Source organism: Myotis davidii, unplaced genomic scaffold (genome assembly GCF_000327345.1).
Source record: "Myotis davidii unplaced genomic scaffold, ASM32734v1 scaffold496, whole genome shotgun sequence".
Classification (NCBI taxonomy): domain Eukaryota; kingdom Metazoa; phylum Chordata; class Mammalia; order Chiroptera; family Vespertilionidae; genus Myotis; species Myotis davidii.
Window position 1 is genome coordinate 5,796,718 of NW_006289398.1, and position 26,687 is coordinate 5,823,404.

Genomic DNA, 26,687 nt, shown 5'->3' on the forward strand with positions numbered 1-26,687 from the left:
CGGCCTGTGCCCTGGGCGCAGAGCCCGGGCCACTCACACCCCCGCTGCACGAGCCAAGTGGCGCCACAGCAGCTACAGAAATGTTCCCCGTAAACACATGCAAGCGGACAGGAGGCGAAGGGACCGGGGCAGGAGACATTCCCTCAGTTCCGAGGGCACCTCGGGCGGCTGTGATGATGGATGGGTGCTGCCTGGAAAGCCCGCACGCCTGTGACACACCTGTGCCCACGCAGAGACACCGTGGTTCACACACAGCACTGCCTCCCACGTGCAGCCAGAGAGACGGAGCACTGACCCCTCCTTTAGCGACCTGTTCTAACCCCTCCTGCAGCTCCGTGCAGCCACCGGCTTCTCATGGCGCCGCCCCTGGGGAGGAGCATCAGAACACAGGCTTTGCAAACACGGACAGTCATTTAAGGGGCCCTTACCCACACGCTGCCGCAAACAGTGGCGTTTTCTCCCTGCGTCCACCTGCCTTCCCTGTCCTCAGGCTCCCCAAGGGGAGGGGAGCTTTCCTTTCCCCGGCTGTGAATCGGGGAGCCCAGGGCAGCAGGCCCATGGCTGTGGGCGGCACGGCCCGGTCTCCGAGTCTCCAGACTCTGCGGCCCCCTCACCCCGACTCATCATATGACCCGCTGTCCCTGGCTTCCTTCCCAGGCCCCAGTTTCCTACCGTCTCCACTCACCTCACAGCTTCCCAAGGGCACCACAGTCCCCCGCCCCCACCCCCCCACATCCCATCTTGTACAGAGACACAGAGACCCGGCTTAGAAACTCGAAGCTGCACCATCCGTGTCACAATCTGAACAGCAGGGGCTCCGGGTACTTCCCCGCAGCGAGGAGTAGGAGGGTGGGTGGGGAAGGGCAGAGGACACTGTATTTGAGTCAGAAAGGCCTGCGTTCTAATTCCGCCTATGACAGTGGTCAGTGACTTAACCCTAAGCGCTTCAGCTTCTTTTAAAAACTATATGTTTATATTGATTCCCGAGAGGAAGGGAGAGGGAGAGATGGGAACATCAATGATGGGAGAGAATCATGGATGGGCTGCCTCCCGCATGCCCCACACTGGGGATCGAGCCTGCAGCCCAGGCCTGGGCCCTGACCAGGAATCGAACCCCGACCTCCTGGGTCATAGGGCTGAGCCACGCCGGCCAGGCTCGTGGTCTCTTATGACACCAAACACGGACTTGCTGTGGGACCAGCGCTGTCACTCCACACTCGGGAGCAAGGAAAACGTCCACGCAGAGACCCCGGCAGGACTGCTTCTAGCAGCTTCCCTCTTAATCACTCGAAACTGGAAGCAGCCCAGACGTCCCCCACAAATGCCTCGGGTGCCCCTACGCGGTGGGCGGGATCCCGGCGAGAGGAACTGAGCTTCCCCCACGGCGGCAGCGGCAGGGGCATGGCTGTCAGAGCACCGGGCACAGTGACAGAAGCCAGGCGCCCGGCCGCATGCCGCTGATGCCTTGCGGCTGACGTCCTGGAAAAGCATGCTGTCAGGGCAGAGCACAGACCAGGCCCCTGAGGGGCTGGGGAGGGAGGGGGGCTACAGGGAGCCAGAGGAGCCTGGGGCGACTGGAACATTCCCTGCCTCCACGCGGTGGTGACACAGGGCCTAGCTTTGTCAAAACCCAATTGTCTACCTAAAAAGAGGGGCTTTTACTGCATATAAACTATATCCCCATAAACCTTTCTCTTAAAAGTAAACCAAATGTTCAAGAGAACCTTCTAGAACATGTAAATAATTATAGCTCACGCAAACAGCAGCCCCACCCCCGTCTCTGTGAAAAGGAATGTCCCTGTCTGGGCTTTGGTTTCAAACAGGAAGTCTTAATTGTTTATTTCCCAGATTTCCAAGCGAGATCGCTCCTAGTCCAGTAGCTGTTGAAAATGTACATGCAGCCCTGGCCGCTTTGGCTCAGTGGGTAGAGCGTCGGCCTGCGGACTAAAGGGGCCTGGGTTCGATTCCGGACAAGGGCATGTACCTGGGTTGTGGGCACATCCCCAGTAGGGGGCGTGCAAGAGGCAGCTGATGGATGTTTCTCTCTCATGGATGTTTCTAACTCTCTATCCTTCTCCTTTCCTCTCTGTAAAAAATCAATAAAATATATTTAATAAAGAAATGAATGAATAAAATGCAGGTGGGTTAGCCTGCCCCTTGTAGGGTTTTCAGGAAGAACCAAGAATTCAAGGTCAAGCAACCCTCTGGCTTCTCGCTTCGCCAGCAGACGGCGGACTCACCGCCAGCATCACGTCAGTGACCGTCAGAAAGTGTAGCGTTACTTTTGAGCCGTCGTATCTTTAAGAGACAGCGGTTAATAAACAGATCCACGGGAATGCAGCACAGGAGCCGTCCACGAACACGCAGGACTGCCCTTCACATCCCCCGCCCCCAAGGCGGCGTGGAACAGTCACTGTCAGGGAGCCTCCACCTTCTGGTAATCACTCCCGAGAAGGTGCGAGCACATGAAACCACGTGAGGCCAGGATCCTACACACTGTCCTTCACCCACTAGGTGCCTGAGCCCTTGTCGTGCACAGAGTGTAAGGCATCTTCCCGCCATTTCTGTTGCCTCAGATTCTCGGCAGCTACAACCGCGGGAACCTGAGCACCGAGAAGTTCGTGGAGGAGATCAGGTCCATCGCCAGCGCGCCCACCGAGAAGCACTTCTTCAACGTGTCGGACGAGCTGGCCCTGGTCACCATCGTGGAGGCGCTGGGAGAGAGGATCTTCGCCCTGGAAGGTGGGCGTGGGGTGGGTCCGTGTCATTCCCGCCGCGTGGCTGGGGGGTCACTGTGGACAGTGGCCGGCGTGGGACAGTGACCCTTCCTGTAGTCTGACCTTGAGTCTGACCTTGCCTGGGTGGCAGTGACTGGGGGCTGGCTGGGTGAGGACACGTGGGGTGGGCGTGAGAGCCATGAGGACGGCGGCCTGTGGGGACGTTCAGGAGCAAACATGTGCCCGCGCGGCCTGTCTCTTTCCTGTGGCCCAGGTTCAGGGAGGGCGACGTGGGCCGGGTGTCATTTTTCGGGTTTGTTTCCTGTTGGGGGCGAGGGACCTGTCCTCAGGCGGTGGCTTCCATGTTCATTCCCACCTCCTGTCCTGCTCCCGCCCGCTGTGAGGTCTCCATGGCGCCCCTGTCCCAGGGCAGCGAGACAGCAGTTCACACGTGTGTCAAAGTCACGTCACTTCTTCCCAGATTCTTTCTTTGCTTTTTCATGGTGACCGGTGACCGAGGACACTGAGCGTCGCCTTAGGTAGAAGAGGTGGAAGAACAGCTTACGTAGCAGCTAGGTCTCCCTGATGAAAGGACGCCTCCGGGTGGTGGGCAGGCACCCCTTTCCTCCTCGCTCTCGGGGATCGCAGGGCAGAGGGCAGCCCTTCTCACCGAGGACTAGAAACCCAGCGCCCCTCCCTGAGGCTCCCGCTGCGTCTGTGCTGCGGGGACACACGGAGGACTGTTGTCTTTGTACCTTAAACGTGAACGTGGACGTGTGAAAGCACAGTCCTGCTCGGAGCTGGTGATGGGGGCGTCAGATACACTGGGAAGGGGCCCGGCTGTGAAAGGGGCCACTTTGAGCGTCAGGTGACAAGGACAGTGCAGGGGAGGGCCGACAGGGGAGGTTAAAATGAACAGGAAGGCGGGAAAGTGAGGTGGAGCAAAGGCTCTCGAACGCTTCTTGACAGTGACCGTGACGGTAAGTCCAGCTCGCTCTGTGACCGGGACACGCACACCTACACACCTAAAATAAAGCCAGTCTCACCAAGTGGCCCTTACTGCAGGCACCGCGCTCTGGCATGTGCCCATCTCTGCCGTCCCACTCGCTCCTCTTTCAGTTAAAAATAAATAAATGCAGGTGACGACTCACCTGTTGATTTCACGCCTGCACACAGCCAGCCAGTGGCAGGTTCGCTGTGGAGACGGTGGTGCTCCCCAGACCGGCCATCGGGACTGGTCTTCTCTGTCCCCTGTCACCCCGCTCCTTGTGCCTTGAGGAAATCGAACACTGGAACTGCTTTCCAGCCGCAGTCACAGTGGCTTCCGCAGCACGTGGCGGCCCCCCGTCCTGTGGACAAGTCACCTCTCGGGGCTCTGCGCTCGCGGCAGCCACCCCTGTCCCCTCCGCACGGGCTAGGCCACGCGCTGGCGCTCCTCACGGAAACGATGAGGTTTTCCAAGTCCTGTCCGCTTTTAATGGTTCGCTGACAGGCGGCAAGATGTGATAGAAGCAAACCGCAAAGGCCATTTAGAGGACACGTGGCTGAGCTACGTGAGATCGCTAAGCACCGTGCGGTCCCGTGTGTCCCCTGAAGTCAGGAACCGTCACCGAAGACGCAGAGAAATGGAGCCTGTGTCAGGGACCGGGTGGAGGAGGGTCCACTTTCCTGACGTGACATTTCAGGCCGTTTCTGACTGGGGACACCATGCCTCCAAGGTGCTCAGACACCCCCAGAGGCCTCTATAGTAAGAGAGAAATTACTTTACGAGGGACTCCTCAGATCAAAAATGCCTTCCCGTGTAGGCCAGCCGAAGAGGGTTTGGGGCAGCCTGTCCCTGATTCTCTTTCATCGTGAGACCAGAAATGGCGTCAGGTCCTTGCTCACTTGGGGAGTCTGCATTCTCCATAAACATCTACCTTCTGATAGTCAACAGCCATTCTGAAGTCCCTGCCAGCCCTGGGCACCGCCACCTGGTGGGGGGCGGGTGCCAGCAACTCGCCCAATAACATCAGAACGTGGTCTCAGGTCTCCCTTTCCCAGCAGAGCTTGGGAGAAACGCAGACTTCCCCAACCAGAGGCTGCACAGTGGTTAGAGCGGCTACCTCGGCACCTGGCAGCCAGGGAGGCGCTGACAGTGGGAAGTTCAGGGAGGCACCGCGGCCGCTCCCACGATGCCCATCCAGCCGTCTGTCCTCAGATCCAAGCAGAGCAGCAGCCGGGAGAGGGCTGGGAGCAGGCGGGCCTTTGGTGCTGTCCCTGTCACTGGCCTGGCAGATACAGGAGAAAGCACCTCCAAGTACCGGGGGCTAAGGGAAGGCTGCGATCCATTAGGTTACAGTGCATCTCGGTCATGGAGGTGAGAGGGTGTGTATGAGATTAAAATGACCTCTTGGAATTCTTGGTCGATTTTCCCATTGAATCCAGTCCTATAAAAAGGCAATTGCGGGTGGACTTGTGAACAAATTTATGCCAGGAAGTAACGAGGAAATGAGTTTGATTCCACAAATGTGATTATTCTCATGGCTCAATGAAAGGGCAGACTGACATTCTTAAAATATGCGCTATTTTTAACGTCTCCGCGAGGCCCGATAAATCAGTAACTCCCACGGAGAGCCAGTAAGTCCACATTCCCTCAGTCCCCCCGCGGCTGTGGCTGGGGGCTGGGGGGTGTTTTGCGGGTAGCACATTCCTGTGGGGTGCTCGGGACTACCTCTGAGCTGTAGTGAAGAACTTCAACGTGGGCACGGGATCGTGTGTGTGTGTGTGTGTGTGTGTGTGTGTGTGTGTGTGTGAGAGAGAGAGTGTGTGTGTGTGTGTGTGTGTGTGGGAGAGAGAGAGAGAGCGAGAGAGAGAGAGAGAGAGAGAGAGAGAGAGAGGAGAGAGAGAGAATGAGAGAGAGATTGAATGGCATGGGGCCCAGAGCCCTGTCAAAAAGTCCCCTCCTGGTCTGTGAGTGATACTCACAGCCGGAAATTAGAACAAGCACGGGGCCCAGAGCCCTGTCAAAAAGTCCCCTCTTGGTGTGTGAGTGATACTCACAGCCGGAAATTAGAACAAATACAAGCCTAGAATCCCTACCACTTTACCAAACAACGGAATTCTGAGAGGACCTCCATCCAGACATATGGGCGAGGGTGTGAGTGCCATTTCCTCCGCCCTGTAAGGCAGCCGGTGAGTTTGGTCCGATATCTCAGCAGAAATCCCCGGACGAGAGGCCCGGACAGAGCTTCCCACGGCGGCCTCTGGGCTGTAGCCTGTGGACAGAAGCACCATGTGGCGTGTCCGCAGCTGGTGTGTGAGGACAGGGCATGAGTGGAGATGCTGCCACGCCCCGCAAGGGTGCGGAAACCGTGTGCGAGGGTGGGAGGCCCTCTGCCATGTGCCCTGCCCCGGCCCTGCCTGGGCATTCCAGATGGAGAAATGGGGCTGGAAGTGCCTTGAAGGTTGAAGTTCGGTTGGGAAAGACCGGGACGGGGCTCCCTGCAGCTCCGCGGTGCTCAGGGCGTCTCTCTCCCTCCAGCCACCGCCGACCAGGCCGCGGCCTCCTTTGAGATGGAAATGTCGCAGACCGGCTTCAGCGCGCACTACTCCCAGGTATGTCTCCCCTCTTCATAGCTTTCTTCTTCCAAGAAAATAAAAGATAGTTCAAGGATATATTTCAAGAATATGAATTTTTTTTGAGGTTTTCTCCCCAAACCAACACCCAGGCATCAGCACGACAAGCACAGCGTGTGGTTGGTGGCTGAGCGGCTCGCCACATCCTGGTGACATTTCTGATCCACAGGAGACTGGCACTCCAGGCTCTCCCTGGAGAAGCGTGCTCTCTCGCACAGCTCCCTGCGCGGCGCTGACCGCTGTGAATCCGTTCCGCCAGGTCCCCGTTGCGTAGTCCCGCATCCGGCTGTGTGAAATGCCTGATGTACAACATTTGCTGATGCGAGGGGGTGGATCTTTTTCTCAGTGTTAAGCTACTCAAGGGTTCTGCTAGAATTCCACGTTCAAGACCTAGGGTTCTGGGCACCTAGAACAAAGCTTTAGAAATCACATCATTTGTGGTTGATGGAGGGAAAGGCAGCGCGGTCCCTGGAAAGGCCAGCTGACCCCCGATGTGCGGTTGTGTCATCGAACCAGCCAGCCCATCACTGACCCCGAGGATGGAGAGGTGCTCCGGCGGCCGGCCGCACGGCCATGGTGAGGGTTACAGGGCTGATGTGTGGGCAGCCCGAGGAAGGCGCCCATCGCACTGTTGACCTTATTAACCATCGTTTTCTCATCCGGATGTCAGGACTGGGTCATGCTCGGAGCCGTCGGCGCCTACGACTGGAACGGGACGGTCGTCATGCAGAAGGGGAATCAGATCATCATCCCCCAAAACACCACCTTCAATGTGAAGTCTTCCAAAAAGAATGAGCCCCTGGCCTCCTACTTAGGTAAGGTGGGGTGTCATGAGTAGAACGTGATGGCTTGTAGTCATGTTTGTGTGTTTCATCTTCAGCATCGTTTGCTGGTGTTTCTGTTGGCTCACTGACAACGATGCAGAGGTCTCTTCCAAGGGCCGCCGTGTTACGGGACCTGTGGGAGTTCCCGGCCCCGAGCGCCTTCGCCAGAACGCAGACGCGGGAGGCGTGCTTCCTCGGAGGCTGGCGGTGCAGGGGCTGGTATAGGCGGATGTGCATCTTCCGAGGTCTCCGGGTCTCGTACTCTCTTTAACCTCAGGAGGGGCCTTGGGGCCTGGTGGAGCGGAAGTGAGGCAAGAAAAAGAAACCTTGACCCCACTGACATCCCAGAGATCAGATCCTGTTTTATTTCATTGTGAGAAAACCACTCACCATTTACTCTTTTCGCCAATTTCTTTTTAATGTTCTTATAGCTTTTTAAAGAGAGAGAGAGGAAGGGCGAGGGCGAGGGAGAGGGAGAGGGAGAGGGAAAGGGAGAGGGAGGGAGAGAGAGAGAGAGAGAAGAGAAAGAGAAACATTGATGAGAGAGAATCATCGATCAGCTGCCTCCTGCACGACCCCTACTGGGGACCCAGCCCACCATCTGGCACGTGCCCTCTTTGGGGATCAAAACAGTGGCCTCTTGGTTCATGGGTGGATACTCAACCACTGAGCCACACGGACTGGGCTAGCCAATTTTTAAGTGTTTATTGTTGTTGACTATTCATAGTCAAATATCCTCTCTCATTAGTTTTTTTCATGGGCCCTAATTTTGGAAAAGAAACGTTTCGTTTGTGTTGTCAGACAGCGTCTTCTTTAACAGCTCTGCTCCATAAGAGGAATATGGAACTTACACCCAGTGACGCAGCATCTGCTTGTTTTCCGAAGGCTTGTCTGGAATGAGGAGGAGTGTGTCCGGGATGACCTTACTCTGACCGGCACCAGGCAGGGCTGCCCAGGGGACACCTGGGAATGCTTCTATCCTCTAACTGATCTCAGTCAACAGTTGGGAGGGCCTAGGATGAGAAAGGCCTCCAAGGCATCGTTTCCCCGCTCCTATGCACTCAACAAATATTTTGGAAGTCATCTCTCGCCCGAGGCGTGGTTCCTAGGCCTGGGCTGCTGGGTAAAGAACACAGATGCCTCTCCGGGCTCATGGGTTAGCACGTTAGCATTCCTCTCCGATCCTTCTGTCCTGGAGGCGGGTCTGTCCCTGTCCTAGTTTCCTCCTGTTTGCAGAAGAGGGTAGCAAGGTGTTCACTGGTAGGTCCAAGCATCTCCTTTCAGGCACATAGGAAAGCTGTAGAGGCAAGGAAACTCAAAAAGAAAAAAGGCTCGAGGCTTTTAGATAAATAAAATATATAATGGTAATGTTCACGTACGAAACAGTCAAGCCCGTAAAGAATGTTTGTGAGTTTATTTGAGCCAAACTGTCGACAATTGCCGGGAAGCAGATCTCAACATATTGAGATAATGGTCCGGAGAGTGGTGATTTTTCACCTGTTTTTATACATTACCATCCAAGGAGTAGACGGAGGTGGGTTATATGAAACCGCTGGTGATAGATTAGGGCGGTGGGAGAAAGCAAAGGGGTTGGGAGGGACCTCTGAGACTGGATAAAAAGTAAAATGATAGACACTCGCTTCCTTTACTTGGGTGGGTGCAGGACAGTTCACAGTCAACAGTGAACAGGATCACAATAACATGAGGGAGTTCGTGGTCTCTGCCCTGTGCCCTGACACACTGGTTGTACCCTGGGGGTCCGGGCAAAGGGACGTTACCCTGACATTCCAAAGGGGTGTTATCATAGATGCAGAAAGACAATAGGCTCAGTTAAGATCAAAGTTGGTCTTTGTCAGGGAAGATACTGGCCTCAGACATGACTACCCACCACAGGCTGCTTTTTAATTTAGAAAGTTTAATTTCAGACCCTCCCCTGTGGTCACTTGAGGTCTCTGAGTTTGCAAGGCCGCCACGCAGGCCTCCCCTGAGTTAGTCAGGTCAGCATGTGGCCCCTGTTTGTCCACCGTAAGCAGCAGGTAAAATGTGAGTGTTCAAACCCCTTGAGACCATTGAAATGTACGAATAAAGGTCTAGTCTATTTCTGCTCTCTCAAAAGGAGGAGAAAAACAGTCATGCATTGCTCTAAGCCTCACGCATTAGAAAAGAAAATGCCAAACTAAGAGGTGTCGCTAGGAGATGATCCAGAGGATCCAGATCTGGAAACAACCCCCTTCTGCCTGCCCCTCCCCCAAGAACGTGAGGAAAGGACCGTTAGAAAAGAGCGTCTAGCTCTCTGGAGGACTGCGGTGTAAGAGGAGGGAGTTGGGCTTAAAACGCTTGCGGAGCTTTAGCACTAAAGGCGGTCTCAGAGCGCTGACTTTCCAAACTAAGAAACTGAGGAATAGGAAAATCAGGTCACAGCTGCCTGTGGCCGCCGGGAGCTAGGACGGAGGTCTCTGGGTTCCTGCTCCCGTGCTCACCTGCCCCTCCTACTGTGCCTGACGGGGTTGGTCCAGGGGCACGAACAAGCAGGGAGTACCCGAGAGGTGCCAAACCCTGACTCACAAACCGGAAGCCGGATAAATAAGGTGGATCCATCCCTCGGGGAGGAAGCTACATGTCTGGATGAGATGACAGATACTGAGGCGGGCGGTCACGGCTGGTGTGAGACGTCCTGTGCCGTAGGACGGCCGAGGTTCAATAGTGGCTTCTGCAGGGTCCCCACACTCTCAGGTCCTGTGGGACTGTTTCATGGGACTCGGGACTTCTCTACAATCAGTTCATACATATAAGATTTCCTTCAAAATACAGAAGCACCCAGAACGGGAACAGAGGAGAAAATAGCTTTTTTTCCCCTCTGAAATGTTATTCTAAATCTGAAAGGTGGCTTTCAAAACGTTTCCTGGCCTGGGTTACAAATTAGGACGAGTTTGAGCTCATGGCTAGCCTCCGTGTGGATGGCGAGCCGTTAGACCACGGAAACCCTTACTCAGGAAGCAAGAGGCAAAGACTCTGTAAGCATCCATCCTGCGCAGCAGCGAGGAGAACGCTGGCCCTGGGGCTGCTGAGTGTCGCTCAGGGGTGGCCAGGGCCTTCTGGCTGTGGCCCAGGAACTCACCGCCTGAGGCCGGTAGAGCTTAGCAGGTGGGTCTGACGGTGAGAATATCGTCAAGAGCCTCGCCCTCTCCCGCCTCCTCCGCCTCCTCCGCCTCCTCCGCCAGCTTGCTGACTGCTGATCATGGCAGACAGTCCCAGCAAAGGGAGGATGGGAGGCAAATGCATGAGATCCAGACAGACCCCACCGGCTGCCGTTCCCCCACCCGGTGCCAGCACGTCCCCGAGGGGTTAGAGGAGCTGAGGGCGGGACTTAGTCTCTATAAACCACACACAGGGCCTGGCCGTCCACGTCCCTTCCTCTTCAGCCTGTGCTCTTCCTCTTCTCAAAGCAATGCCAGGCGTCCGTGTTTAGCATCACGATCCTTTCATGAAGTCGGGCTTCCCTTGGCCCCCGTCCCCTCCCTCTGCCTTGTCGTTGGCGCCCCTGGCGCACCCACAGCCACTGCCCGCTGGTCTCAGTGCCGTGGGGGGCCCAGCTGGTGGCTCCCGTTGCCAAGTGCGCATCTCAGAGCCGATGAACTGAGTAATCGCTCACTCTGAGCCTCATCGTTGCCAGCCCACTTTTTAAAGTTTCTTTTATGAGTCTGCATTTCGCACTCTGAAAATTACAAAAAAAATCAGTGTATCCTAGAGGCCCTCCTGGCTCCCTCCCTGACGTCTCCTAGCAGAGCAGCGTGGCAAAAACAGCCTGTTCCCACGTCCGTCTTCGCAGTTTATTTATGCATGAACGTGACCCCTAAGTTTTGTTTTTAAGCAATCCCCTGGTTAGCAACGCAGAAATATGACACATGACATGTTTGCAAAAGAATCGTCTACTGTGTGTCATAATTTTTAAAAGCTCAAAGGCAGATTAAGAAATGAGAATGTGAGAAAAATGTTCAGGAGGAAAACAGGCCTGAGAAATGGTGTTTCTGTAGGACTTGTAAGAATAAAACATAGTTTAGTATAGTGATGGCGAACCTTTTGAGCTCGGCGTGTCAGCATTTTCAAAAACCCTAACTTAACTGGTGCCGTGTCACATATAGAAATTTTTTGGTATTTGCAACCATAGTAAAACAAAGACTTATCTTTTTGATATTTATTTTATATATTTAAATGCCATTTAACAAAGAAAAATCAACCAAAAAAAATGAGTTCGCGTGTCACCTCTGACACGTGTGTCATAGGTTCGCCATCACTGGTTTAGTACAAGAATCTCCGCCTCTTTAGAGAGTGGAACGATCGCCCTGTAGTAAAATACTCGGTAAGTACGTTGTCAATGTAATTCTCTCGTAAAATGCTGCCCTGTGGCATTTTCACAAGTCACCCGCTGTCCGGCCCAGTGCTGGGCAGCTCTGGTCATCAGAACATTTCTTCCTTCTGTAGAGTTGAAGTCTGACTGGTCATTTTTCCCGATTGGTTTAACTCTGTTTTCCAAAGACACAAAGAACAAATCTCATTCTTTGCTCGAAAATTAATAATAATCTGCCTTAAACATCCAATTTAAAATTCTAAAGGGCATACAAGTCCAATTATAAAGAGGAAAATAATTAAACATGAAAAACTGTCCACATTCACTTTTAATCAAACAAATGCAAATTACAATCCCAGCAAGTTACAATGATTCGATTATGTTTGGCATCTATTCGTTTGCCCACAATTGAAGTAATAGTAATGACACATAGTGTTTGGGAGAGTTTGATGAAACTTCTCTCCTTTGACTGTTCATGGAGTTAATTAGTACAAATTCTCTGGAAATAATTTGCCAAACACTGTAAGAACCATTAAAAACTTGATCCAGGAATCTATTCCTTGAAATTTATCATTAAAAAATGTTAATGAAGAAAGAAATTAAGTTTTAAAAGCTGTCTTTCCAGGCTTAAGTATAATACCAAAAAATTAAACGCACCTAACACCCACTATTCCATCGGGGAAGAATCCTGTGGTAGTAATGCAAGTCTTTATGCTTTAACTCAGAGAAACCAGCTTCAAGCATTTAACGTTACAATTTAAAACATAGACCACAGCACAGAAAAGTCTTGCATTTGCTATGATTCCTACTCCGTGAAACTATTACTTCCTCTAGCTCAGAGACGCATGTCCAGATGTCCAGCGAGGAGCCACACGCATTACAAAGTGGCAAATTGCAATTTGAGGCTCTTTTGTGAATTATTTTTCTCTTTTCCTGTCATCATTGTTATGTTATTTGTGCCTTTAAACGGTGGGAAATGGAGGGGGGGGACACCGTTAGAGGACAAAGGTGCTTCGAGCATCAGAGAGCCGTCCAATTCTACCCACACGGCGTGTCTGCGTGTCAGTGCACATACTGACTGTCAAGTCCGTGTGAAAATGTGCAATGATGCTGCCCGCACTGAGACGGGCCTCGGGGCACTGGGTGCAGACCCGGGGGGAGAGCATGCATCTGGCCTCTCTCTGCCAGGCTACGCGGTGACCTCGGCCACCGTCCCCGGGGGAGACGTGCTGTACATCGCGGGCCAGCCCCGCTACAACCACACCGGGCAGGTCATCGTCTACCGGATGGAGGACGCGGACGTCAGGATCCTGCAGGCGCTCCGGGGAGAGCAGGTGAGCCGGACGTTATGGCTGTAAAGTCCCCCGTCCACACTCCGGGCAGACTCCACTTAGCTGCCTGCTGTCCGCAGCTTCAGGAACACGGGAGCCTCATGCCACCTCAGCTGAGACCGGCCTGGGCTGGGCTCTCGGAGGCGTGGAAAGAGGCTGTGAGTTCGGCCTCGGGGCTGTGTCCCTGGGATGGAGGCGGAGGGGTGAATAGGTGATAGCTGCGGATGCGCGGGTACAAACACATGGACAGAGAGAGGGCGAGCAGCTTAGGAGAAGGCGGCAGGGCACAGACAGGACGTGCGGGAGGTGGAAGGATGGCTTTGAGCGCGAACTGGTGCCGAAGGTCTTTGTGAGAGACAGCGCCTGGGCAGGTGAGGATGTAGACGGTGGCAGGCGCTGTGGGAAGGCCAGGCAGGGAGAGTAGCCCCGTGGTGGGAGGTGCTGAGTGACAGGCACCCCACCAAAGTCCTGGGGGGCCGCTCAGCACGGCTCCCCCAGGGGCCTCCCCGTGCCCGGCACACAGTGCGGCTCAGGTGTCGCGAGCAGCCCCCCCAGCGAGGAGCCAGCGTCCGCCACAGGCCAGGGCCATGGCTGGCGGGTCCCAGCTGGGGCGCAGGCTCCTCTGCAGCCGGCCCAGGCGCACGCAGGAGGCACCAATCCATGCGTTTCTCTCACATCCGTGTTTCTCTCTGTCTCTCCCTCTCTCTTCCACTCTCTCTAAAAAAGAAAAAACAATAAATAAATAAATAAATAAATAAATAAATGAGAGAGAGAACATACTGCTGTAAGGGGCGGGGGGTCCCCGCACCCTGTCCCCCTCAGCGGCTGGGACTAGACCACGCCCTGAGCTGGGGGACAGTGTCTGAGACTCACCTGTGAAATCGCTGCCCCGGATCCCGCCCCGTCCAGCCCCTCCTGCGGACTCAGGGCGTGTGTGCACACCGCGGCCTCTCAGCATCGCTGGCCCCTGTCCGACGCCTTCCATTGTTTACCTCCTGGCGTTTGTTTTTTAAAAAACAATCTTTGGAGTGTCGCTGGTCTTGTCCGACCTGGAGAAGGACGAGGTTGGGAGAAAGCCAAAGGAAGCCCTTTCTCAGAAGCTACGGAATCTGCAGCAGCTGTCCCCTCCCCCTCCCTCTCCCCTCCGGGGGGCCTGCTAGGCAGTGGCCTGGGCAGGGCCGAGAGGAGCCCCCAGTAGCCCCGTTCCTGCTGCTCATCCCCTGCGCCCTCTGACCTCCTGCACCGTCAGACGGTGTGAGCGCAGAAAGACAGGCTCACAGCGGCTGCTCTGTGCTCTGTGTGCCCAGATCGGCTCCTACTTCGGCAGCGTGTTGACCACCGTGGACATCGACAAAGATTCCCACACGGACGTGCTCCTGGTCGGGGCGCCCATGTTCATGGGGCCCGAGAAGGAGGAGCAGGGGAAGGTGTACGTGTACGCCCTGAACCAGGTACCGGGAGCGGGGTCTGGGGAGACTGGGACAACCTCTTCCTTTCTTTCCATTTCAAACAGATCATGTGGCGCTACCTTTGCACTCATGTCGGGAAAAGGAGCAAAAACGGTGTCAGGGCCCACTACCCCCTCTTCTCTGAAGGACGGTTTACAGTCCCCATAAAGGGTTCAAACCACTAGGCATTTTCTGCTTTGAAAGTGTGAACTAGTCTTTTCAAAGAGAATATATAGGATGGAGAACATACATAGCTCACAGGCAGCCATTCATGAGCTCGGGCCTGGAGGTGTGGGGGGCCCGGGGGTGTGGGGGGCCTGGGGGTGTGGGTGGCCTGGAGGTGTGGGTCGCTTGCAGCGGGGGTGGGGTGTGGGGGAGGTGTTAGGAATTTCAGGCAATGACATCAAATCTTTGTAGCAAACAAACTGAATTTGTGGTCTTTGGAAAATCTCGCTGGGCTGGAGTGAGATTCTGACTTTAGACACTATTTGTAGGTGAAATAATTATTGATTGATTTATTAGAAGAGTTATTTTTGTTTTGGTTTTTTGCTGCTTACAGCAAAGTCAGTATTTATTTATTTGGCTTTTAAATTTTCAGAGTCTCTTCATATTAATTATTTAACTCACAAATTATTTCTTTTCCTTTCTATCATTTTTTCTTTCTTTCTTCTGCCAATGTTTTGAGATCCTGTCCTGTTTTTCCCCAGAAAGTATGTTCCTTTCTGCCCGTTGCTCGTTCGCTGGGCCGTTACCGAATTTTTGGCTTTTTCACTCTGGAGAGGTTTGGGGAAAGCTTGCTTTTGAACAGAGGGGGTCCTCCATGAGGGGGAATCTATGGAGACTTTTCAAAGGAGCTCAATATTGGGGGGAGAGAGGGTGGTGACATGGATGGAGGATTTCCAAAGTCAGTTCTTCGGCTTTAAGAACACACATTGGGCGAGCCCCTCACCCTTTTGCATTAAGAGGACCCACTAAAACCCTCAGCCGGCTTCTTCCCCACCGTCTACACTGGCTCTCAGGCTGGGTTGTAAGACATTTTATAGCCTGCACGGTGAACGCTCACATGGTGTTTTCCTGGCGGCGCTTTCCTGTGTACTCCCCACCCCCACCCATATCAGATGAGCCTGGAGCCCGTGGCGCAGACCTGCTGCTCGTCTCTGAAGCACGCCGCGTGCACCAAGAAGAACAAGAATGAGCCGTGCGGGGCCCGCTTCGGCACGGCCATCGCGGCCGTGAGGGACCTCAACCTGGACGGCTTCAACGACGTGGTGATCGGGGCGCCCCTGGAGGACGACCACGGGGGCGCCGTGTACATCTTCCACGGGCGCGGCCGGTCGCTGCGGAAGCAGCACGCGCAGGTGGGTCCCCCAGCCCCTCCCCGCGATGCCCGATGCCCGGTCATGCCAGGCCCCGCCTCTCCTGGGCGATGAGATTTCTCATTCTCTTCGGAGTTATCTTTTTTTATTGTTGTTATGGATGTCAGAGAGGAAGGGAGAGGGAGAGAAACATCAATGATGAGAGAGGATCATGGATCGGCTGCCTCCTGCCCGCCCCACACTGGGGAGCGAGCCCACAACCTGGGCCTGTGCCCTGACCGGGAATCAAAGCGGGACCTCCTGGTTCCTAGGCCGACGCTCAACCCCTGAGCCACGCCGGCCGGGCTCCTAAGTTACCTTTATAGAAGGATTGCTTTGTATTTCATCCTTTTATCCAGGTTTTGTTGTTGTTGTCATTTGCCAGTTTCCATAATCTGGTCTTTTAAATGGTACAGAACAAAAAACAAAAAGAAAGCACAGACAAAACAAAAGAGCACTTTTTAAAAACATGTTTTTGTTGATTTTAGAGAGAGAGGAGGGGAGTAGGTTAGAGAGATAGAACACTGATGAGAGAGATCAATCGGCTGCCTCCTGCATGCCCACCACTGGGGACCAAACCCGCAGCCCTGATATGTGCTCTGACCAGGAATCAAACCAGTGTCCTCTTGGTTCATGGGTTGATGCTCACCCACTGAGCCACACCAGCCGCGCAAAAGAGTACGTTTGAGCACTGCTACTTACCACCCGCAGTGTGCCTGGTCCCCAGAGGGCACCGCTTTCCGAAGGAGAGATGGCAAATCTGGGACTTTTCAGTTGGAAATGGGAGGATGAGGGGTCCCCAAGTTTAGGGAGGGTCCGTCTGTCCTGTCTCCTTACCATCAGGTTCTATCAGAGCTGAGTCAGGAGGTGCAGGTGACAAACGTTACGTGTGGGGACGCATAGAAGTCAGCCTTAGAGTCCGCTCCGCCTTCGTCTGTGCCCTCCCCAGGCGGTGGGCACGTGTGAGGGGAGTGAGGGAGCGAGTCTATGGTGAAGGAGGCGGCAGACGGAGGGTGTGTTTGGAGGAATGTGCCCTTGGTCCCCGGCCCCAAGTTTAGTGAACACACTGACCCTGACACAGGTCCCTCCCCCAGCTGCTCGAGTGATGCGTTTTCAAGGTTCCCGCGCCTTCCAGCTCCCCGGGTGGCGGGAGCCAATCGCAGTGTTTCCTTGGGGTCAGACAGGATGAGGTTCTGTCACCCCCCTCGCGCTGGGGTCAGAACCCGAGGTGACCGCGAAGTGACCGCGCTGTAGGAAGCCCGTCCTCGGGGAGCACCTGAGCGAGGTCCCCTCTCCCCACCAGGGCGCTGGGGCAGGTGTCACAGCTCCTGCAGGGGGATGTGGGTTAACCCGCCCTGTCCTCAGATTTATTCTTCTCCAAGAGGCTCTTCTGACGTAACGCCTCTCGGCGGGGTTTCCGCAGCGCATCCCGTCGGGTGGAGACGGCCAGACCCTGAAGTTCTTCGGCCAGTCCATCCACGGGGAGATGGACCTGAACGGCGACGGCCTCACCGACGTGACCATCGGCGGTCTGGGCGGCGCCGCCCTCTTCTGGTGCGTATCCGAACCCGCCCACTGAGTCCGTTACTCACACGGAGTTCCAGCGCTGAGGGGATCGGGCGAACATCAGACCCAGTGTTCATTTCCCTCTGCGCTCCATCACTCAGATACAATACGCAGTTTCATAGGCTGCAGAAGTCAATAATCATATTACAGGAACAAGAAGAATCAGCCCTGGATTTGCTCAGCCTTTAAAATGCCTGCATCCCCAAAGCGATTAACTGTAGAACCTAGTTTGTGGTCAGGTACACATGTTAGTGTCATTGAATTTAGTACTCAAATAACTTATTAATTAATAGCATTAAGAACCCTAGGTATTTTTTCAGTTAAAAACAATTTCAAAAAGGATTCTATTTGAAAAAAACTGGTTAAAATATATGAAGAATAACATTAATGAGAATTTTGTATGAAAAATTTTAAAAAGACCTTATTAAGAAATACGAAGGAAAGATTTAATGAATAAAATTATACTTAGGATCTGAGCCTTGATGGAAAGTTCACAGGTTGGTTCTTCCACAGTGACCACTAGCTTAATGCGGGTGGAAGCAACCACAATGGCATTTCCCCCAGAATGTACTAGAAGAGCAGTGAAGAAAACTGAGAAAGACCGAGTGAAGATGGAGACCTAAAAGTCATGGCTTTGTCGTAATTTAAGATACAACTAATGGTCAAATGAAAAGCGTATACTAAACCACACACAGATAATAACCATTTTGTTAAGAAATGTTTTAGCCATACATGTCACTATATATACAGTTACTATGCATATAACTGTATACAGGTGCTAGGCATATAACCGTGTATAGTTGTACATAGAACTATCTACAGGTGCTAGGCATATAACCGTGTATAGTTGTTGTACATAGAACTATCTACAGGTGCTAGGCATATAACCGTGTATAGTTGTTGTACATAGAACTATCTACAGGTGCTAGGCATATAACCGTGTATAGTTGTTGTACATAGAACTATCTACAGGTGCTAGGCATATAACCGTGTATAGTTGTTGTACATAGAACTATCTACAGGTGCTAGGCATATAACCGTGTATAGTTGTTGTACATAGAACTATCTACAGGTGCTAGGCATATAACCGTGTATAGTTGTTGTACATAGAACTATCTACAGGTGCTAGGCATATAACCGTGTATAGTTGTTGTACATAGAACTATCTACAGGTGCTAGGCATATAACCGTGTATAGTTGTTGTACATAGAACTATCTACAGGTGCTAGGCATATAACCGTGTATAGTTGTTGTACATAGAACTATCTACAGGTGCTAGGCATATAACCGTGTATAGTTGTTGTACATAGAACTATCTACAGGTGCTAGGCATATAACCGTGTATAGTTGTTGTACATAGAACTATCTACAGGTGCTAGGCATATAACCGTGTATAGTTGTTGTACATAGAACTATCTACAGGTGCTAGGCATATAACCGTGTATAGTTGTTGTACATAGAACTATCTACAGGTGCTAGGCATATAACCGTGTATAGTTGTTGTACATAGAACTATCTACAGGTGCTAGGCATATAACCGTGTATAGTTGTTGTACATAGAACTATCTACAGGTGCTAGGCATATAACCGTGTATAGTTGTTGTACATAGAACTATCTACAGGTGCTAGGCATATAACCGTGTATAGTTGTTGTACATAGAACTATCTACAGGTGCTAGGCATATAACCGTGTATAGTTGTTGTACATAGAACTATCTACAGGTGCTAGGCATATAACCGTGTATAGTTGTTGTACATAGAACTATCTACAGGTGCTAGGCATATAACCGTGTATAGTTGTTGTACATAGAACTATCTACAGGTGCTAGGCATATAACCGTGTATAGTTGTTGTACATAGAACTATCTACAGGTGCTAGGCATATAACTATGGCGGGGGTGAAGGGCGGGCAGCACCAGGTCCGGCATAAAGGCTTTGGCCAGATGCGGGGTTCCCCTGGGCAGGGATCTGCACAGCCCGGGTGCCCCTGAGAACCTGTGGGCCCTGAAAAAACCTGCCAAAGGAACCCTGAAAATCTGGAGCAGGTACTCTACATGATGGCCTCACCATCCCAGGGTTCCCCAGCAGCTCTGCGCTTCCTGTAGACAATCAGGTGTTTAAAAAATAAAGCAAATAAACAGGAGGGAGGGAGGAAGAGAGAGAGAGAAAGAGAGATTAGCCCAGTCCTGTGGGTTTGCCCTAAAAGGCCTCCCTTCCACTCCTGCCCTCTGCCCTCAGCTGGTGGGCCTGGGGTTGCAGAGGATGGAGAGCTGTGCCACCTGCTCCCAGAGCCCTTGACTCCACTGGGGTGGCCCTGGCTGCTGAGAGTCAGACATTCGGGGACACCCCTGCAGCCCAGTCTCTGCCTCCCCACACACAGTACTCTCCAAGGCTTTTAAAAAACTATCTACAGGTGCTAGGCATATAACCGTGTATAGTTGTTGTACATAGAACTATCTACAGGTGCTAGGCATATAACCGTGTATAGTTGTTGTACATAGAACTATCTACAGGTGCTAGGCATATAACTATATACAGTTGTACATAGAACTATGTGCAGTTGTTACACATAGAACTATGCATAGGTGCTAAGCATATAACCGTGTACAGTTATTGAACGTAGAACTATGTGCAGTTGTTACACATAGAACTATGCCCAGGTGCGATGCACGTCACTATAGTATAAGGGGACAGTGATGTATAACCAGAGAGGAGAGTAACCTGAAAGGTGGTGCCTGGGGTGGGGGGCGGGGGGGGCGCAGCCTGGGCCGCCAGAGGCTGTGCCCTTGGGCAGGCTCCTTAAAGCCAGTCACTCGTGTGGGAGCAGAGAGGACGTACATTTCACTTTCATTTGAACCGTTGGTGCTGAATTAAGTGAGCATATCGCCCTCCTGGAGATGGGGAGACACGGGGAAAGTGAGGTGCTCCCGGGGCCCAGAGGCCAGGCGAAATGCCCGGCAGCAGGGAGAGGTTGGCCCCTTCGGGAGGAAGTGGGAGAGCAGCTGGAGTGGGTGTTTGTGGCAAGGCTCCTGGTCGTGCTGGGCGCCCTGTCCCCTCTCCCGGGTGAGTCCCTGCTCTGTGAGCTCCAGGAGGGGTGTATGACGGCGGTGCCCAGGCAGGTGAGGGTGAGGGAATGCCCGCCCTGCCTGTGCTGCTTCCCACGGCCTGCAGCTCAATCAGCCAGTCACGGGGCGTGTGTGGGTGGCGCGCCCTGAGCTCCCCAGGTCAGACTTCGGGCCGGCATCTCCTGCCCTTGACAGACAAAGCCCAGGACGGTGCCCAGGTACCCGGTGTCCTCGGAGCATCAGCCGCCGTCTGGTCGGGACCAGGCTCTGCAGAGAAGCGGGGCCATGGGGCCGTGGGGTCCACGGAGAGCCACTCCCCCCATGCTCTCTGAATCCCTGCGTGGTGGCATCCGTCACCCGTGAGGACGTGGGAGTGATCCCCGTGGTCTGGGTCTTTCCAGGGCCCGAGACGTGGCTGTGGTTAAAGTGACCATGAACTTTGAACCGAATAAAGTGAACATTCAGAAGAAGAACTGCCGCATGGAGGGGAAGGAAACCGTGTGCATCAACGCGACCGTGTGCTTCCATGTGAAGCTGAAGTCCAAGGAAGACACAGTCTACGAGGCTGGTGAGCCCGCGCACACGGCAGGTGCTGGGGGGCGGGGGGGGGTGGAGAACCCTGGGCATTCCCTGGAGACAAGGAAAGGGCTCAACAGGTATTCCAGGAGACCCTGTGTGCTGTAACATAACCGGGACCCTACCCCTCTTGAGCCAGGGCAGAGAAGAGAGGGTAGGTTCCAATCCAGTGTCTTCCTCCAGCTACTTTCTCAGGGGCTACAACCTCCCTTAGAATCAGAAACTCAACACCCTCAGAGGGTCAAAGGATCTTTAAAAAATAAAGCAAATAAACAGGAGGGAGGGAGGAAGAGAGAGAGAGAAAGAGAGATTAGCCCAGTCCTGTGGGTTTGCCCTAAAAGGCCTCCCTTCCACTCCTGCCCTCTGCCCTCAGCTGGTGGGCCTGGGGTTGCAGAGGATGGAGAGCTGTGCCACCTGCTCCCAGAGCCCTTGACTCCACTGGGGTGGCCCTGGCTGCTGAGAGTCAGACATTCGGGAACACCCCTGCAGCCCAGTCTCTGCCTCCCCACACACAGTACTCTCCAAGGCTTTTAAAAATGACACTGAAATGCGTTCAGTCATTTGGTTGTCTCTCACTACCCCCCCTGCCAGCCTGGTCGCCCCACACAGCCTGCTTGTTCAATAATTTGGTCATCCCTCACTAACCCCCCTGCCGACCTGGTCATAGGCAGCCATCTTGTGAGGGCGTGAGGTTAATTTGCATATTACCTCTTTATTTATATAGGATAACATAATCAATATTCTAAGCACGTAAATCCAATAAGCACAAACATGGTCAGCAAGTTAGGTGACATGGAAGTGAGTGTGTGTGTGTGTGTGTGTGTGTGTGTACATAAATATCCTATATAATAAATAGGTAATATGCAAATTGACCGTCACGCCCTCACAAATGGCTGCCTACAACCAGGCCAATGGGAGGTTAGTGAGGGACAGCCAAACGACTGAACAGCAGGCCTGCAGGGGAGAGCAGTTAAGGGTGACCAGGCCAGAAGGGGAGGGCAGTTGGGAGTGATCAGGGCAGCGGGGGTGCAGTTAGGCATCGATCAAGGTGGCAGGGGATTGGTTAGGGGGTGATCAGGCTGGCAGTCAGAAACAGTTGGGGCAATCAGTCAGGCAGGCAGACAGGTGAACGGTTGGGAGCCAGCAGTCCCGGATTGTGAGAGGGATGTCCCACAGGGATCGGGCCTAAACTGGCAGTTGGACATCCCCTGAGGGGTCCTGGATTGGAGAGGGTGCAGGCTGGGCTGAGAGGACCCCCCCCTCCATGCACAAATTTCATGCACCGGGCCTCTAGTTACAGAATAAGTGTGATTAAAAACATTAAAAGATAGTGAACACACAGATCAATTCTATGAGTTGCTCAAGTAATCTTCTTCGTGCTAGGTAGTGGGATATACTGAGTGACAGGGGCTTTCTGGTGACCGATTGTCCAGGAGGGCTTCCTGTCATGCTCACTGAATGAGCCGGGTCCTGTGAAAGTCAGCCCCACCTCTGTCCCCTGCTCACAGACCTGCAGTACCGCGTCACCCTGGACTCGCTGAGGCAGATCTCACGCAGTTTCTTCTCCGGGACCCAGGAGAGGAAGACCCAGAGGAACATCACAGTGCGCGAGTCAAAATGCACCCAGCACTTCTTCTACATGTTGGCAAGTAAATCGTAGCGTGTCGCGGCCCATCCCGCACCCAGAATAAAGCACAGGTGTCTGCCTCCGGGTCAGCCACACCCCCCTGTCTCCCTTCAGAGGGCACATCAGGAGTAAACTCTGTTCTGTTTGTTCGCTTACATCAGAAAGTCCCAGGTACAATCTGCTAATGTCCAAGTACAATTTATAAAACCCTCTTTCATCTCCCCTGAGCGTGGGACAGGCAGCCATGTCGTATGGAAATATTTCTCTCTTTTCTGCATCCAGCGCGGCTAGAGAGTGGTCTGGTTCCTGAGTAGGGGCTACTGGGGATTGAGAGAATGAAAGAAAGAGACAGACACAGAGATGGAAGGAAAAAGCTGGGGCCGGGTGGGACAGCCGTCCTCTGATGGAGAGACAGTGACCCAGAGCCGATACAGCGCGTTTATTTGATACGGCAAAATACCAGGGAGTTTTACTAAAGCCCAAGACTAAGGATTTGATGTGCATTCTTGAGGCTTCTTTGTCATCATCACTTCTGGGTGGGCCCAGATAATCATGTTTGTTCCTGGTGCTTGGCTGGATTTAGATAATGAACCCCACCCCCTGGTGCCTGAGCTGACGGTCAGGCTGACAACACACCTGCCTCTGGCAAGGTATGTTTCCAGGGCGTGGCTCTGCGGGCACCGCTGGCTTCAGATGACAATAATTAAAGAAATGCTCATGTGCCTTCCCAGGTGCTCTCTACAGTCGTATGGAGCAGTAATAGGCACAGTACATGGGTCAGTAGGAGGCCTGTGTCTTCATTCCTTCATTCTTCCCTCTTTCCGATGTGGTAATGGGAGGAAATGAGTGCAGCCTCTATCTTCTCTGCCATCTTGATTGGAACTTCTGGGCCTTCCTTCCTTCCTTCCTTCCTTCCTTCCTTCCAACTTGAAAACATATACCTTCTATTGGCCTTGTCTGTCGAATGTGGATGGCAAGTGATGAATGCCCTGAGTGGACCGCTGGGCCATTGCTTTCTGAGGTCACTGCTTGTCCCTAACTATGGCTTTCATCCTTTGACGTGAACTTGAAGGGGAAATACCTGGTGTTTTCTGTCCTCTGTAGGCTTTGTGCTGCCTAAGTCTCTTTCTACTGTAGTGGAGGGGGAGGCTGTGGAAAGTACGTTATTAATCTCTAGAACAGCCGTGGGCAAACTATGGCCCGCGGGCCGTATCCGGCCTGTTTGAAATGAATAAAACTAAAAAAAAAAAAGACCATACCCTTTTATGTAATGATGTTTACTTGGAATTTATATTAGCTCACACAAACACTCCATCCATGCTTTTGTTCCGGCCTCCGGTCCAGTTTAAGAACCCATTGTGGCCCTCGAGTCAGAAAGTTTGCCCACCCCTGACCTAGAAACAGCTGGTCAGCTCGTGTGAACCGTTTCAAATGTGTTTTCTTGGGTCGCCATTTATGCAGGGAGCATTCCCAACGAAGGGCAAGAGTTTTTGAAATATTTTTTTAAAAAAAACACAGTGCAGAATGGATGCAATGAGAAAGCACTGTTTTTAGTAACCAATATTGAAACATAGAGACTTTCCTCCGTGATTTTCATGTCAATACTCCCCAGGACATGTATCAAGTCAGCGTATTCCGTCAGTACTAAGATCCATCCATGACCGGGAGGCCACGCCTGGCCCTTGCATGGCTCCACCAGGACGAGCACTGGGAGCTGGGGCTTAGATGCGATGGGGAGGCGTGAGGCCAGGCGAGGAGCCGCCTCCAACCCACTGAGAGTGGCAGTCGTGTGTGTTTCTCCAAAATGCAGTGTCTAGTAGTGGCGCTAAAAGGCATGAACTAGTTCCCTGATTTCCGAAATTCCTGAGGATCTCAATGGATGCGCGGACATTTGTTCTGGACTCAGCCAGCTGGAATTTGTGTCCGTGTGGTTCGGGCAAAGTTGTTTAGTGCCTAAGGGGTTCAGTTTTTCATCTGTAAAGTAGTGGCCAATGTGTATAAAGCTCATAATTGTGGACAGGCCGTAAATGATGTTGCTACTGATGGGAGTCTAAACAGTATTGATCGTGTTAGCACCATTTCCTTGTCAGTCACATCGTACAATTCCTACAATTCGAGGTACATAGGACACTAATGAAATGCGACCCAAGTTAAAAGGAGTTTGCTGCTCTGTTTTGGGGAGACTTTCCTAGAAGTGTTACCTAGTGGCTTCTTGCTCAAGGTCGCAAGAGGAACGGCATTGTTATGGAAGTAGCTCTGAGGGTACGTCCCACATGGTGAGGTTCAACCACCCGCAGGCCCCTCTGAGGTGGGGGGAGCAGCTGGTCACCACCGAGGCCTCTGCCTGCCGGCTGTGGCCCCGTCCAGGCTGAGGGCACCCGTCTCCAGCAAAGCAGCCTGATGAGGGCAGGGACAGGAGGACGTCCTGTGAGGCTGGTCCCGGGCAGGAGAAGCCGCCATAACAAGGTCAGGACACCCAGGAGATTCGATACCAATGATCCGTTTTATGTTTCGACCTCCAGGACAAGCATGACTTTCGGGACTCTGTGAGAATAACCCTGGACTTCAATCTTTCCGATCCGGAAAATGGGCCCATTCTTGATGATTCTCTGCCAAACTCAGTACATGAATCTGTAAGTCGTTTTTTTAAAAATTTGGAATACCTACTTGTGAATATATTAAGGAAAAACTTGAAATACATAAACACACACACACACACACACACACACACAATTGATTTTAGGGTTATATGCATGTGTGCCCGGCAAGGTACACTGTATTCCATCGTTCTAGCACAAGCATGTCGAACTCGCGGCCCAGGGGCCGCATGCCTCGTTTATTTGGCCCGTGTTAGCCTTTGAGTTTGACATGCTTGTTCTAGCAGGTGCCTACACACACACCAAAAAAAACCAACAATACCTAAATCAATTATGTTTTTTAAAAAAATCTAGACTTCTGTAGACTATTCCCAACTTTTTAGAACTCTCTCTTGTTGGAGATTAAAGGAATTATATGACACCTGTATTTACCTCCTGAGTTTAGGACGAATTGAAAGAAAGACATGGATTGGCCTGTTGGAGCTCCCTTTTATGACGAATGAACATTAAAACACTTGACCTTGGGCCTTTGAAACTATTCTGGTCTGATGGGTGTTCTCCTACTAAATGGACATAGGCCACAGGTAACCACAGGGTCACCCCCGGCTCAGCAATGGCGGCCTTCTTCCTGGGTCCCTCGTGACACGTGCAGGATGGAGGCTGGAGCTGAGAGCGTGCTTCCCACGGGCACGCCACGGCCCAGACAGGAGGTGGGGAGCGCTGACCTGTGTCCACCCAGGTCCCGGCCCCCACACTCAGAGTCCCCGGCCCCACACTGAGAAAGAGCAAGTGCAGGAGGGGTTCCCAGGGGGGCCGAGCAGAGAACACTGGGGACAGGGCCTTGGTTCCCCCCCCCCCTTGGGTTCCTGTCTTCACTCTCCTCCCTCCAAATCTATCAACTGAGTGTTGCACATGCACCAGGCTCAGAAACGAGGGAGGGGTCAGCAGAGTGTGTGCCATGGAGGGGACCCCCCAGTGCCGAAGGGACTTCTGCCTGGTTTGGGGGGTCAGGGCACTCCCCGGAGTTGAGAGCTGTGGGACAGGATATCCGTCCTGTCCAGGCGAGTGAGGGAGCGGCGTTCTGGGCAGAGGGACATGTGCAGAGGTCCTGGGGCCGCAAGAGAACTACACTGACCTCGGCCCTGACCTGCAGCTGCCGATGAAGGGCAGGGGAGGGCCATGTGGGCGGAGGCAGGAGGCCCAGGTAGAGCCAGGTCATCGTACCTTTGTCCCCTCAGGGTGCCAGAGCCCAGCTGGGAAGCTGTTCGTTTAGTTCACGGAGGAAATGAGGCTGGACCCGTGGGGGCCGAGGAGGGCAAGAAGGAGGGCGAGGACAGACTCCGGAGGTTTGGGAGGGCAGAAAGGACCGCCCTGGTGATGCACTGGGCAGAGAGGAAGGGCTGTGTGAAGGGGGTCAGGAAAGCTCCCAGTTACATGGTGTGACCATTGCCCACCCCGACTGGACTCTGTGATCCTCCTAAGGACTTGGTTCTTTCTAACAGAGAATCTCACGGTCGCAGTTGAGTGTGAAACTGTGCTCTCCTAGATTTAGACCTCGGTGTAAATGGTTTTATAGGACCATTCTACTCCAAATAATAATAATAATAATAATAAT

General features: G+C 53.0%; 1 protein-coding gene across 1 annotated transcript in view; it reads left to right on the forward strand.

The window, feature by feature from the left end:
• The window catches only part of ITGA1 (integrin subunit alpha 1), a 100,413-nt gene that overhangs the window by 31,923 nt on the left and 41,803 nt on the right, over nt 1-26,687 (forward strand). Inside the window, exons 9-19 of the mRNA XM_015562608.1 lie at nt 2,577-2,742; nt 6,241-6,314; nt 7,006-7,150; nt 12,696-12,841; nt 14,146-14,289; nt 14,885-14,893; nt 15,396-15,644; nt 17,065-17,195; nt 20,674-20,840; nt 22,357-22,493; nt 24,998-25,108. Of these exons, the coding sequence (XP_015418094.1) occupies nt 2,577-2,742; nt 6,241-6,314; nt 7,006-7,150; nt 12,696-12,841; nt 14,146-14,289; nt 14,885-14,893; nt 15,396-15,644; nt 17,065-17,195; nt 20,674-20,840; nt 22,357-22,493; nt 24,998-25,108 (1,479 nt within the window). The remainder of the gene's footprint in view (nt 1-2,576; nt 2,743-6,240; nt 6,315-7,005; nt 7,151-12,695; nt 12,842-14,145; nt 14,290-14,884; nt 14,894-15,395; nt 15,645-17,064; nt 17,196-20,673; nt 20,841-22,356; nt 22,494-24,997; nt 25,109-26,687) is intronic.